The sequence below is a fragment of the Balaenoptera musculus genome, chromosome 5 (assembly GCF_009873245.2).
Source record: "Balaenoptera musculus isolate JJ_BM4_2016_0621 chromosome 5, mBalMus1.pri.v3, whole genome shotgun sequence".
Taxonomy (NCBI): Eukaryota; Metazoa; Chordata; class Mammalia; order Artiodactyla; family Balaenopteridae; genus Balaenoptera; species Balaenoptera musculus.
In genome coordinates, this window is record NC_045789.1 from 69007641 (window position 1) to 69020547 (window position 12907).

At 35.3% G+C, this 12907-nt stretch overlaps 1 protein-coding gene across 1 annotated transcript in view; it reads left to right on the plus strand.

Annotated features, from left to right (window-relative positions):
• TXK (TXK tyrosine kinase) overlaps nucleotides 1-12907 on the plus strand; it is a 47525-nt gene that overhangs the window by 10394 nt on the left and 24224 nt on the right. Inside the window, exons 6-7 of the mRNA XM_036853258.1 lie at nucleotides 8127-8206; nucleotides 9142-9269. Coding sequence (XP_036709153.1) covers nucleotides 8127-8206; nucleotides 9142-9269 — 208 coding nt within the window. The remainder of the gene's footprint in view (nucleotides 1-8126; nucleotides 8207-9141; nucleotides 9270-12907) is intronic.

Here is a 12907-nt window from a genome sequence, read left to right on the forward strand (position 1 = left end):
AGGTCCACAGTAAGCAAGCTGGTCACAGGTAATATGGCCCGAATCTCTGGGCTGGGCAGTTTCTACGTGAGGTTCTACATCTGAGAGGAAACCAGAACAGGGCAAGTGTCTGACCTCCCTACAAAGGCTAGAATGGGGAATTTTGTAGCAAACCTTCCCATACCCACAACCCAGATATCGTAAATATCAATAGTAACATTTGGTCATAACATTCTTTAACAAAATAAGACATTACAGATACAGTTAAAGCCCACCCCTCCCTCAGCTTTCTGGTCCTCCCTCACTCGGCAGAGGCAACCACAGTAGAAGGGTGTGTTCCCATTTTGTCCATGTGTTTAATTTTTATCATATATGTGTGCATAGACAACCTATAGTGTTATTTTATGTGTTTTAACATTTGACATCAAGGGGATCATACGTGTGTTGATTTTTAAATTAAACATTATATTTTCAATTTAATTCATATGGGTACACATGGATCAAACACATTCCTTTAACTGCTGTATAATATTTCATGATATGAGTATATAAAAATGTATCCATTTCACTATAGATAAACATCCAAATCTTTTCTAATTTTTTAATATTACAAACAGTGCCGCAAAGAACTTCCTTGTCTATGTCATTTTGTACACAAGGTCAAGGGGTTCTTTCAGTTACACCCCAAAATGAAACCATCTGGTCAGAGGGTGTGTGCAGATTTAACATTACTAGATACTGTGTATTCAAATCATGATTCAAAGTACTTGTACTAATTTATACTCTTACAGGGAATGAGTAAAACTGGTTCCCTACATTCTTGCCAACAGCTGGTAGTTTTACACTTTTTTTTTTCTAATTCATTGAAAGAGAAATTTTATATATTTTTTAAAATGTGCATTTCCTTGGTAAACAGTTCGACTGAGTAACTTTTCATGTGTCTTTTGGCCAGTTGTACTGCCTCTGCTGTTACATGCCTGTTAATATCCTTTGTTCATTTTTCTATAGTGTGTTTGCTTTTCTTATACTGATCAATACATATTTTTAAAATATATTCTGAATACCAATCTTTTGGCAGTTATGTGTTACAACTATATTTTTTTGGTTTCTGGCTTTCTATAAAACTTTAGTCTGTTTTCATATACAGAATTTTTTAAATGTTAATGTCAAATTTCTCAATATTTTCCTTTATGATCTCTGCTTTTTGTTTTATTTACTGTAAGAGAGTCCTCTCTCTCCCGAAGTAATAAAGGAATTTTATATTTTTCTTTAAATGTTTTAAAGATGTGCTTTTCACATTTAGATCTTTAATCTGTCTGAAGAGTGTGTGTGATATTTTAAATATATACATATTTTTTCTCTATATCTTAAAATATTTTTGTAATTTACATATTTTCTAATTTTTATTTTTAAAAATATACCTGGTTTAAATCCTATTTGGTTATGAGGCATTTAAAATATATATTGCTGGTTTGGGTTTCCTAATATTTTATTTAGCATTTGTCCTATTAAGTTCAAAGTTAGCCTGGCTTCTAATTTTCTGTTCTCTTTGTCTGGTTTTAGTATAAAAGTTATACTAGCATCATAAAATGAGTTGGGATGTGGGGTTTTTATCTCTTTTTCCAATCTCTGGAATTGTTATATTAGATAGAAGTTATTTGTTTCCTGAAGGTTAGATATATCTTTTGTAAAATAGTCTGGCAAGCTGCATTTTCAAACAGATAGATGTCTGATTACAATTTAATTTCCTTTTCTGTTTGCATTTTTTTTGGGATTTAATTTATATTTACCTAAGGAATTGCCTATTTTATATTTATTTTCAAATTTATTGCATAAATTACTTATAAAAGTATCTTATAATTTTATTAATTTCATATTTCAGTAGTCAATAAATTTTTATACTTCAAAAATCAAAAGGAAGGACTTTGAATTTTCTTTCATCCTTGTCTCCAACCCATCAATTTCCCTCCCCATAGACGAACTACTATTATTAGTTTGTTTTGTGTCCTTTCACAGATATTTACTACATATACAAGCAAGTACAATATATCAATATTTTCTTGTGTTATTTTTACGCAAACGGTAACATAATTATTATACTTTTCTGTACATTACTTTTTTTTCACTTAATAGTATATTTTAGGAATCTTTCCACATCAGTACGTAAAGTGTCCTCATTCATTTTACACCTGCACAGTATTTCTTAGCATGAATGTGTCACAATTTATTTTTTTTAATTAATTAATTTATTTATTTATTTTTGGCTGCGTTGGGTCTTCGTTGCGGTGTGCGGGCTTCTCATTGCAGTGGCTTCTCTTGTTGCGGAGCACGGGCTCTAGGTGTGCGGGCTTCAGCAGTTGTGGCTTGCGGGCTCTAGAGCCTACGCTCAGCAGTCGTGGCACTCGGGCTTAGTTACTCCACGGCATGTGGGATCTTCCCAGACCAGGGCTCGAACCCGTGTCCCCTTCATTGGCAGGTGGATTCTTAACCACTGCGCCACCAGGGAAGTCCCTGTCACAATTTATTTAACTGATCCTTCATCATAGAAATTTAAGTAGTATATACTTCTTTACTATTAAACAGTCCTGCCGTAGGTAACCAACACATTTGTCTTCTTTCCATTTATGTGAGAATATTTGTAGGATAAATCACCAAAGGTGGAAATTCTGGGTCAAAGAGAATGCACACATCCAATTTTGTTAGATATCACAATGCCCTCTATAAGAGTTGTATCAATTTATATATCTGTCTTACATTTAGACATGTAAGAGAGTGCTTATTTTCCCACAACCTCTTCAGCAAGCGTTTTAATGAAACATTTGGAACTTTGCTCTCTGACATCTCATCTTAGTGTGGATTTAATTTGCTTTTCTCTTATTCTGGGAATGTTAAGCAGTTTTTTCTATATTAAAGTCTATACATTTGTATTCCCTTTTCTGTAGCTGTCCATATCCTTTGCAAAATTTTCTGTGGGATTTTTTGATGCTTCCCCCACAATTTGTAGGACCTAGGTAACTATATTGAGGAAATTAACTCTTTGTGATATGTGGCAATACTTTCTCCAATTTTTGCTTTGTCTTTTTTTTTTTTTTTTTGCCATGAATAGTATTTGAAATTTTAAGACAAAGTTTTATAAGACTTCAGGGTTTGTGTCAGGTTAGAATTGCCTTGTCCACTCCAAGTTTATAAAAAAAAAATTCCCATGTTTCTTGACTACTTTAGTGGCTTTATTTTTTATGTATACATGTTTGATCCATTTGTAATTTTCCCTGTTATCATGGGGTTTGGATCCAAGTTAATTTTTTTCTTTACCAAGTGTCCTTCTTGTCTTCATTGATTTGAGATGCCACTTTCATCATTAGCACAAAAAACTATGTCTGGACTTACTACATGGTTTCATTGATCAGCCTGTCTATTCATGTTCTGCCATTATAATGTTTTAAACACTGAAGCTTTCTCTGGTGTGGCTAGCCTCCATTCTTCTTTTTTAGAAACATTCTGGAGATACATATTTTGTCCATATGAACTTCAGAATTACTTTGCCTCATTTAAAAAACTTTCCTGTTGGTTGCATTAAATTTACAGATTAATTTAGAGAAAATTGTTCATGCATTACAGATCAGTGGGGTTTAGGGACCATTTATTTCAGGACCCATATATTAATTATTCATATAGAAAAAATTAAAATTAGATCCCTACATCAAGCAAAAATAGATCTTAGATGGATTTAAGACCTAATAAGAAAAAGCAAATACTTTTGTATTTTTCAGGAGCATTTTAAGGTTTTCTTCATTTAGTCCTTGCACATGGATTTTTAAGTTTATTTTAAGGTATTTTATCTTTTTGTTGCTATTATAAATGGGCTTATCTTGTTATTTTTACTTTTGAAAGCTCTTGATTTCTGTGAATTAGTTTGTAACTGATGACTTAGATGAATTAAAAAAATTTTTGTAGTATTTTTTCAGGTAATTCTCTTGGGTTTCAGGTATGTAATCTTATCAGCAATAAACAGTGATTATTTCAACCCTCTTTTACAATTTTAAATCAGTGTTGCTAATTTCTGCCTCATTTAATTGCACTGGCTAGTATCTCAGAACAGAATTAAATACCAGGGCTGACAATGGGTATTTCTTTTTTCCTGGTTTTAGTTAGAATGATTTCTATGTAAAACATGATGTTGGACTTGGGACTAAAGTAAATAAGGGCTATTGTGTTAAAGAAGTACACATATATTCCCATTTTATAAAAAATAAGAAAATCCTGATAATATAAGTTGAAATTGTCAAATGCTTCTTCAACATCTATGGAGTTGTTCATGAGATTTTTCTCCTTGGATCTATTAAACGATGAATCATATTACTAAAATCCCTAATATTAAATTACTTGTGCATTCTTGTATGTAATCCCTCTTGGTCATGGTGTATTATTCTTTTATTGTGCTACTGGATTCAGTTTGTTAACATTTAGTTAGGATTTTTGCATTGATATAAGTGAAGACTGGTTAGTTGTTTTCCCTTTTGTACACAATCTTTGCTGTGTTGTTGGTATGGATGTTAAACCACTTTGTTTAATTTAGAAGTTTTTCTTCTTTCATATGCTCTGGAATTATTTAATTGATCTGTCTATCATTTCTTTAAGATTTAGTAACATCACAATGTGTAACTATGATGCTTTTTAATGTTGTAGCTCTTTTAAAACCTTATCCGCATTTCAATTCAATTGGTCCAGTAAGATTTCTAGCTTTTCTGGAATCAATTTTGATAAATTTTATGTTTTGCTAGCTAATTACCCATTTTATTCAAGTTTTCAAATGTATTTAATAGAGTCAAGAAGATTCTTTAATTTTTTTCTGGATCCTTGTGACTTATTTTTTAATAGATTCTCCCCATTATTTATTGATTAGGTTAAGTAGTAGTTTATCTATTTTATCGTTTTTCCCTAGACAACCAGACTTTGAATTTAATTACTTGCTGTATTATATTTTTGTTTTTATAATTTATTATTTTCTGCTTTTGTCTTTATTCTTTTTTTTCATAATAATGCAATTGACAAGGAAATTTAGTTATTTCTGAGATATACATTTTAAAGTAATAACTAGAATTATGACTTATAACGTTATACCAGAACATATAAGAGTTTTAGAAATTTCATGTAATGTCTGAAACATTTATATTAACATATTTCCATACAAATAACCCAAAGAAAGTTTAGTATTAGTTGTTGTTTTTTGTTGTTTGTTTTTTTGTACTGCAGGTTCTTATCAGTCATCAATTTTATACACATCAGTGTATACATGTGAATCCCAATCGCCCAATTCAGCACACCACCATTCCCACCCCACCGCGGTTTTCCCCCCTTGGTGTCCATACGTTTGTTCTCTACATCTGTGTCTCAACTTCTGCCCTGCAAACCAGTTCATCTGTACCATTTTTCTAGGTTCCACATACATGCGTTAATATACGATATTTGTTTTTCTCTTTCTGACTTACTTCACTCTGTATGACAGTCTCTAGATCTTTTCTTCTACTTTACTTGGGTTTATTTTATAATTCTTAACATAACTTCTTGAGTTGGATCTGTTTATTTTATAGTCCTTTCAATTATTGATATAAATAATGAGACTGTGAATTTATTTCTGAGTATTGCCTGACCTATATAACAGAGGTCCTGATATGTAGTGTTTCCTTATCAATTTCTAGATTTTTTCATTTTTATTTGAATTTCCTTTCTTAATTGAAATATGGTTGACATACAATATTGTATTAGTTTCAGGTGTACTGCATAGTGATTTAATATTTGCATACATTATGAAATGATCACTGTTAAGTCACCATCTGTCCCTTTACAAAGTTATTACAGTATTATTGACCGTATTTCTTATGTTGTATATTACATTCCTGTGGCTTATTTATTTTATGACTGGAGGTTTGTAATGCAGTCCTCTTCACCTATTTCATGCCCCCTCCAAACCCCCTTCCATCTGGCAACCACCCATTTGTTCTCTGTATCTATGAGTCTGTTTTTCTTTTGTTGGCTTGTTTGCTTTGTTTTTTAGATTCCACATATAGGTGAGATCATACGGTATTTGTCCTCCTCTGTCTGGCTTATTTCACTTAGCATAACACCCTCTAGGTCCACCCATGTCACAAATCACAAGATTTCATTCTTTTTTTAATGGCTAAGTAATATTCCATTGTATATATATATATATATATATATATATATATATATACCACATCTTCTTTATCCATTCATCTGTTGATGGACACTTAGGTTGCTTCCATATCTTGTCTATTGCAAATAGTGCTGCTATGAACATTGGTGTGCATATATCTTTTCAAACTAGTGCTTTCGTTTTCTTTGGGTAAATATCCAGAAGTAGAATTGCTGAATCATATGGTAGTTCTATTTTAAATTTTTTGAGGAATCTTCATACTATTTTCCATAGTGGCTGCACCAATTTATAATTCCACCAATAGTACACAAGTGTTCTCTTTTCTCCACATCCTTGCCAACACTTGTTATTTGTTGTCTTTTTGATGACAGCCATTCTGACAGGTGTGAGGTGATATCTCATTGTGGTTTTGATTTGCATTTTCCTGATGATTAGTGATGTTGAGCATCTTTTCATGGGTCTGTTGTATATCTTCTTTGGAAAAATGTCTATTCAGGTCCTCTGCCCATTTTCAAATAGAATTGTTTGTTTTTTGACGTTGAGTTGTATGAGTTCTTTGTGTATTTTAGACACTAACCCCTCTTCAGATATATCTTTTGTAAACATCTACTCCCATTCAGTAGGCTGCCTTTTCATTTTGTTGATAGTTTCCTTCACTGTGCAGAAGCTTTTTAGTTTAATGTAGTCCTATTTGTTTATTTTTGCTTTTGTTTCCCTTGCCTGAGGAGACAAATCCAAAAAAATGTTGTTAAGACCGATGTCAAAGAGCATACTGCCTGTGTTTTCTTCTAGGACTTTTATGGTTTCAGGTCTTACATTTAAGTCTTTAATCCATTTTGAGTTTATTCTGGTATGTGGTGTGAGAAAGTAGCCTAGTTTGATTCTTTTGCATGTAGCTGTCCAGTTTTCCCATTGCAATTTATTGAAAAGGCTGTCTTTTTCCCATTGTATATTCTTGTCTTTTTTGTCACAGATTATTTGACCATATAAGTGTGGGTTTATTTCTGGGCTCTCTATTCTTTTCTATTGGTTAAAAAATTTGACCAGAAAATGAGGCTTGTTTCTTGGTAAGAATCTGGAAGGAGAAGGAGAAGATGTATTATGTTCATCTTGAGGAGTCACATCATGCTGTTTGGATTGTGCAGTTCTCAAGCAACCCACCAACACTTGATAAGTGTAAACTTTCACGGGTTTGCCAAGATTCTGAGATATTTTCCTCTTCATGAGTGTAAGCACACTTAATAAGGGGAGAACTTTTTTTACGGTATCAAACTAAGCCAAACAGTCCAAACTTTAAGCTTATTTGAAAGCAATTTTCAGCTTTAGTGGAGTTTCCCAAAGAATGTCAGTGGGGATCCAATTGATAATGTACCGTCAAACTTATTATAATATTCTTCCCTCCTGCCATTTCTCTTTCTGCCTCTCCTGTATCCCTAGAGCAAGCAGAATGGCTGTCCTTGCTCTTCTCTCCAGACTCTCCCAAGTCTATTCTCTTTCCATCCATATCATGAACTCTGGTCTCTCTTCCCATTCCTCATCTTCCCAGATGTATTCCTCCCTGCCTCCTTCACCCCCCACTTACCATGTTGTTTCTTTTCCTCTAAAGAACAATCCTGTCAGTCTGTCTTGGAGTTCTTCTTATTCATCAGCTATTTTTATCTATTATCTTGATCAGTAGAACAAAAATAACTAAATGGTGGGGCACAAGGTTGTCAAATGCAGAATTCTTAGAAAAATCAGGAGCAAAGTTTTAAAATACTCACGCATTGCAAATTCTTGTCCCCATTATATTTTATTTTATAGGTATGACATTTAAGTCTATAAAAGGTTTAAGAGATAAGATTGTGTGTACTTGTAAAAACAGTATCATCCTTTTACAGTAAGTCAGTATAGCTTTGGTTTTCATTATTGAGATGTTTGTCTTTCTTCCTAATAAGGAATAAACTTGTACAATGAATGAATTGTTTTGCAGTCTAAAGAAGGTGCATTTGTTGTCAGAGATTCAAGACATTTGGGATCCTACACCATTTCTGTGTTTATAAGAGCTGGGAGGTAAGCAGTTGTGTTTTTGGTCTCTCTGGAAATAGCAATCCCTGGGTCAGTCATTGTTATGGAGACACCATCACATAGAGAATGTGAGAGCCTAACATAGAAAATTGCTGGCCTGGAAGTTGGGACAACTAATTGGTTCAAATTTTATCCCCTAACAAGCTCTGTGTATGACATTGGATAAGTTACTTAAACTCTCTCGTCCCCTTTTCTCAAGCATCAAGTGAGGAGATTTGATTAGTTGTAGCAGACACTGCTGGTGCCATTCTCTCCTCACCTTGGTTTACCCCAGGGTTACCCTGCAGAGAGCTCTCTTGTACTCAGAAAGCTTCCTGTTTCTTTCTGCCCGAGGATGTTCTCTGGCGGTGGGTTCTTGTGGTCCCCAGGGGTGGATTGGAAGTACCTGAGAGTTAGCTTCCTAGGAGTGACCCTCCATCCGTGCTGAGTGGAGGATCAGCCCTTCAGCTCCTTTGCACTTTAGTGGGAAGACTCTGAGGTGTGTTCCACAGTCTCTCATCGCTTCCTAGAGGGATTAAGCCCCAGCTGCCCATAGCAGACCTGCTCATCAATACACCCGATACTGGTTTTCCTCCCTTCTTTGTCTCACATCTCTCACAGTGCATTCGTTCATTCATTGAACTGATACTTGATTCAATAAATGCTCATAAGTGTCCATTACGAGCTGTACGTTTTTGGACACTAGACTTGTCACCTAGACAACTTTGGCTGAAGTTATGTTTGAATCTAAGACCCCAGTACCATAGCTGAGGAATTTTCCTGGGATGGGGAGACACCTGTTTAATTTAATCCTATCTGCTCTTCAGTGTGTAGTGTTACTAGGATACGAGTTTTAGAGGTGGAGTCCTGTTGCTTAATGATTGACTTGGTTCCAAAGTGGTCTTTTGCTTGTTTATGAACTCACATTTTACTGATTGTAGAAGTATGGAGGCTACCATCAAACATTATCAGATTAAAAGGAATGACTCAGGACAGTGGTACGTGGCTGAAAGACGCCTCTTTCAATCAATCCCCGAGTTGATCTGGTATCACCAGCACAATGCAGCTGGTAAGTCAGAAACTTCAGGCTGGGAGAGTTGGGGAGCCAGGCCCCAGAGAGGCAATGCATCTTTGGTCAGACACTTAACAGGAGCAAATATCCCTGTAGAAATGTTTAAGAGTTGAAATACAACCTGTCTTCTGTGCAATTCTCCTCCTCATTGATGCGTTTTTGTTTTTCTAGTCAGGGGGCAAGAGGTAGGTTGATTTTTTTACATTTCTGCCAGGTTAGAAAAATGATAGATGACAAAGAAGCAAAAGGCCATTTAGTCATTATGCATTTGTTCTTGAAATTTACATAGAGCTAAATGTAATAAAATTTCAAATGTCCTAAAGACTCATGCTTCTTTCTCTTTGCCCCTATAAATTTGCTCTTAACTTTAGAAAGTTGTGATAGAAAATTACCCTTAAATATCTCATTCTCTGTTCTTTCTTGTATGGAAAACAGAAAATGTTTTACACAGGACACAGCCTTACACAGTTACAATTTGACTTGAATATACCAGAGGCATATTTAACCCCCTTTCCCAGCTGTAATTTGCAATAATGGCTATTTTTGCAAACCTATCATCTATGGAAAGATATAGAATTCCAGAAATTTCCACCACAATTACAATCACAGCTCCGGTCTTCAGCCCTCATCCAACCTGTACTGGACTACTCTGAGCTCATGGGGGAAATCTCCTTACCTCAGCGTTATAGAAATTGGAACCCACTGTAACTTTCATATTCTTTTGACTTCTTGACATGCAGTACTTTTTTTAGATTTTTCTCATGAAAAGTTGTGATGACCAAACAAATCCCTTTTGGAAAGCGGCCACTTTTCCATTACACTGGTTCTAAATATCAGGAATAAATCCAAGGGAGTTTTTTTTCACTTATGGAGTGAGTCCACCTGGATATTCCTGATGGTCACTGGGCGTTTGGTTAGAGAGGAAGTGACAACATGTCTGAGTGGGGCCAGTGAGGACATATTTGTGGCTAGGTTTCTATAGAAACCCTTAGAATCAGGAGTTTTCTTCTTCACACTCTTCTTTCCCCTTCCTTCAAAGAAAAAATTTAAGAAACGTGGTGGTGGTGGTGTCGTTAAAAAAAAATACCAAGGCGGATCAGGATGTGCTGACCTGAAAAGATGTTAGTGATAAGTTGCTTAGTAAAGAAAAAAAGGTGCAAAACAGTATATTTATAGTCTTACTTTTGAAAAGTAAATATACACATTCACACATACCTGCATACATAGAAAGATCCTGTTAAAGTTTAGGTAATAATTTTTAAACTAATAAGATTATAACAGACTACAAACTGTTAATGTTTACCTCTGGGGAATGAGACTGGGGGTAAGGGAGACTTATTTTCTGCTTTGTAGATTGCCCTAGGGTTTTAAAAAATTACAGTGTATATAAATTATTCTTATAATGTAAAAAATACCACGCAGATAACTTTTAAAATTAAAGCTAGATCAAACAATAAAAAAAAGAAAAACAGGGGTTGAGAACTTCTAACTATGGTGGCTGTTTATGAGGGAGAAAAGAAAGTAGAAAAGAGATAAAACAAAGAGAAAGAAGGATGATAAGAGGAAAGGCATGGGACTCAGAAATAGTTGATATTTACTGAAGACTTACTTTGGACCAGACCCTATTTGATGTATATTTATTTATTGCATCTTCAGAGAAATCCAGTGAGGTAGATGCTGTTGATGTCTCTATCTTACAGAAGAGGAAACTGAGGCATGAGTTGTGCTCAAGGTCACACCGTTAATAAGTATTTGCACTGAGATTTGAATTCACAGAAATCTTTGAAACCATTGGAGCCATAGAACCTACTGGCTCCAGAGTCTGTGTTTAATGACTGTCATCTCCTCCAGAAAGAGGCAACTTAGATCACTGGAGGATCCAGTTTAGATGAAGCTGTAAATTGAAACCCATGACTATCCCATCTACTTTTTGACTTCTGATCAATTTAGCTCATGGCAGTCCATCTCTTTACCAGAAGTAAGGACAATGCAAAGAGAGTGACAGACTTTTTTTTTTTTTTTTCTATCAGAGAGACAAACCATCACTAAACCACTGGTAGTAATTCACAGAATAAAAATATTTGGCAAACAAAAACTTTGAAGTTAGAGGAAGGTGTTAGGGTCTTAAGGAAATTCCTATTATGTTCTTTATTTTGATCATGTGTTATAGAGTTCCAACTTCATGAGGGCTCTAACCCCAACTAGGTCTTCAGAGTCACTGGTAAGCATCCTTTCCTGTTTTCTGTTCAAACTTTTACCATTCTCCTCAAGACCCCCTTTCTAGTATTATCCACTGCCCATCAGTAAATTGCCTAACCATCTACTTCATTAAGAAAATTGAAGTCTAAGGGGTACAAACTATTATGTATAAAATAAGTTACAAGGATATATTGTACAACACAGAGAATATAGCCAATATTTTATAATAACTATGAATGGAGTACAACCTTTAAAAATTGTGAAACACTACATTGTATACCTGTAACTTACATAATATTGTACATCAACTATACTTCAATTGCATGATTCTTCTGCCTGGTAGACACAGATACCTGCAATCCCAGACGCCCTGGACTTCAATGAGGAAATGGAGCTCTTCATCTTATACTACTACTTTCCTTCCAAATTTACTCTTCCTGGTGTATCATCATCAGATAATCGTATCATCATCTTGCCAATTACAGGGGCTGGAAACATGGAAGTCAGAATAGATACTTCCATTCTCCTTGCACTTCTGATTAATTATCAAGTGCAATTAATTTCATATCCTATATATGTCTCATGTAGGTCCATGCCTCTCCCTGTCTACTAGTACTGCCCTAATTATTGTTCACTTAGATAATTACAGTGGCCTCTTCACTGGTCTTGTTGCCTTCAAGGTTGACTTCCCCTCATCCATCCTCTATACTGATGCCAGAATGATGTACCAAAATGTAAATCTGACTACACCACTCCCTTATTTAGGATCTTTCAATGGCTCCCTCCCACCTGCAGGAAGATGTAATGCTCCTTTGCACAGCATACAAGGCCTTGACCACAACCAGAATATAACCTACCTCTCATGTGTAATTTCTTGCCCCTTCTACCTCTCACTCTTTGCTCAAGTAGCTCTTCCTGCATCGTACCTCTAAGTATCAATATCATCTCATGCTGCTACCTCTGCCTACAATGTGGACTCCTTTTGTCAGATCCATCTCAGGTATCATCTCCTGACAGAAGACTTCTTTGAATCCAACAATGTGCGAGGTTCTCTTCCTCTGTGTCCCAGAGCACCTTGCGTATCTTCATCACAGAACTTACTCCTTTTACATTGGAATTGCCTTTCTCTGCCTGTCTTCCCTCACTGAGATGGAGCCCCTATGTGCAGAGTCCTCATTTTCCTCATCTTTGGTCCTCTGGAATCTTTGGGATCTACTTAGAGAAGTGTCTTGCACACAATGGACACTTAATAATGCTTCTTTCTGTTCTTAAGTTGGCCAAGTTTGTTCCTGTCTTCCAGCCTTTGCACATGCTGTTCCATCTGCCTGGAATGCTGTTCCTCCTGATCCTTGTAAGATGGCTACTCATCAACCAATGTCAGCATAGCTGTCGTCTTGTCAGAAAGGCCTTCTGTGGGCACTCATTCTAAAGAAGCT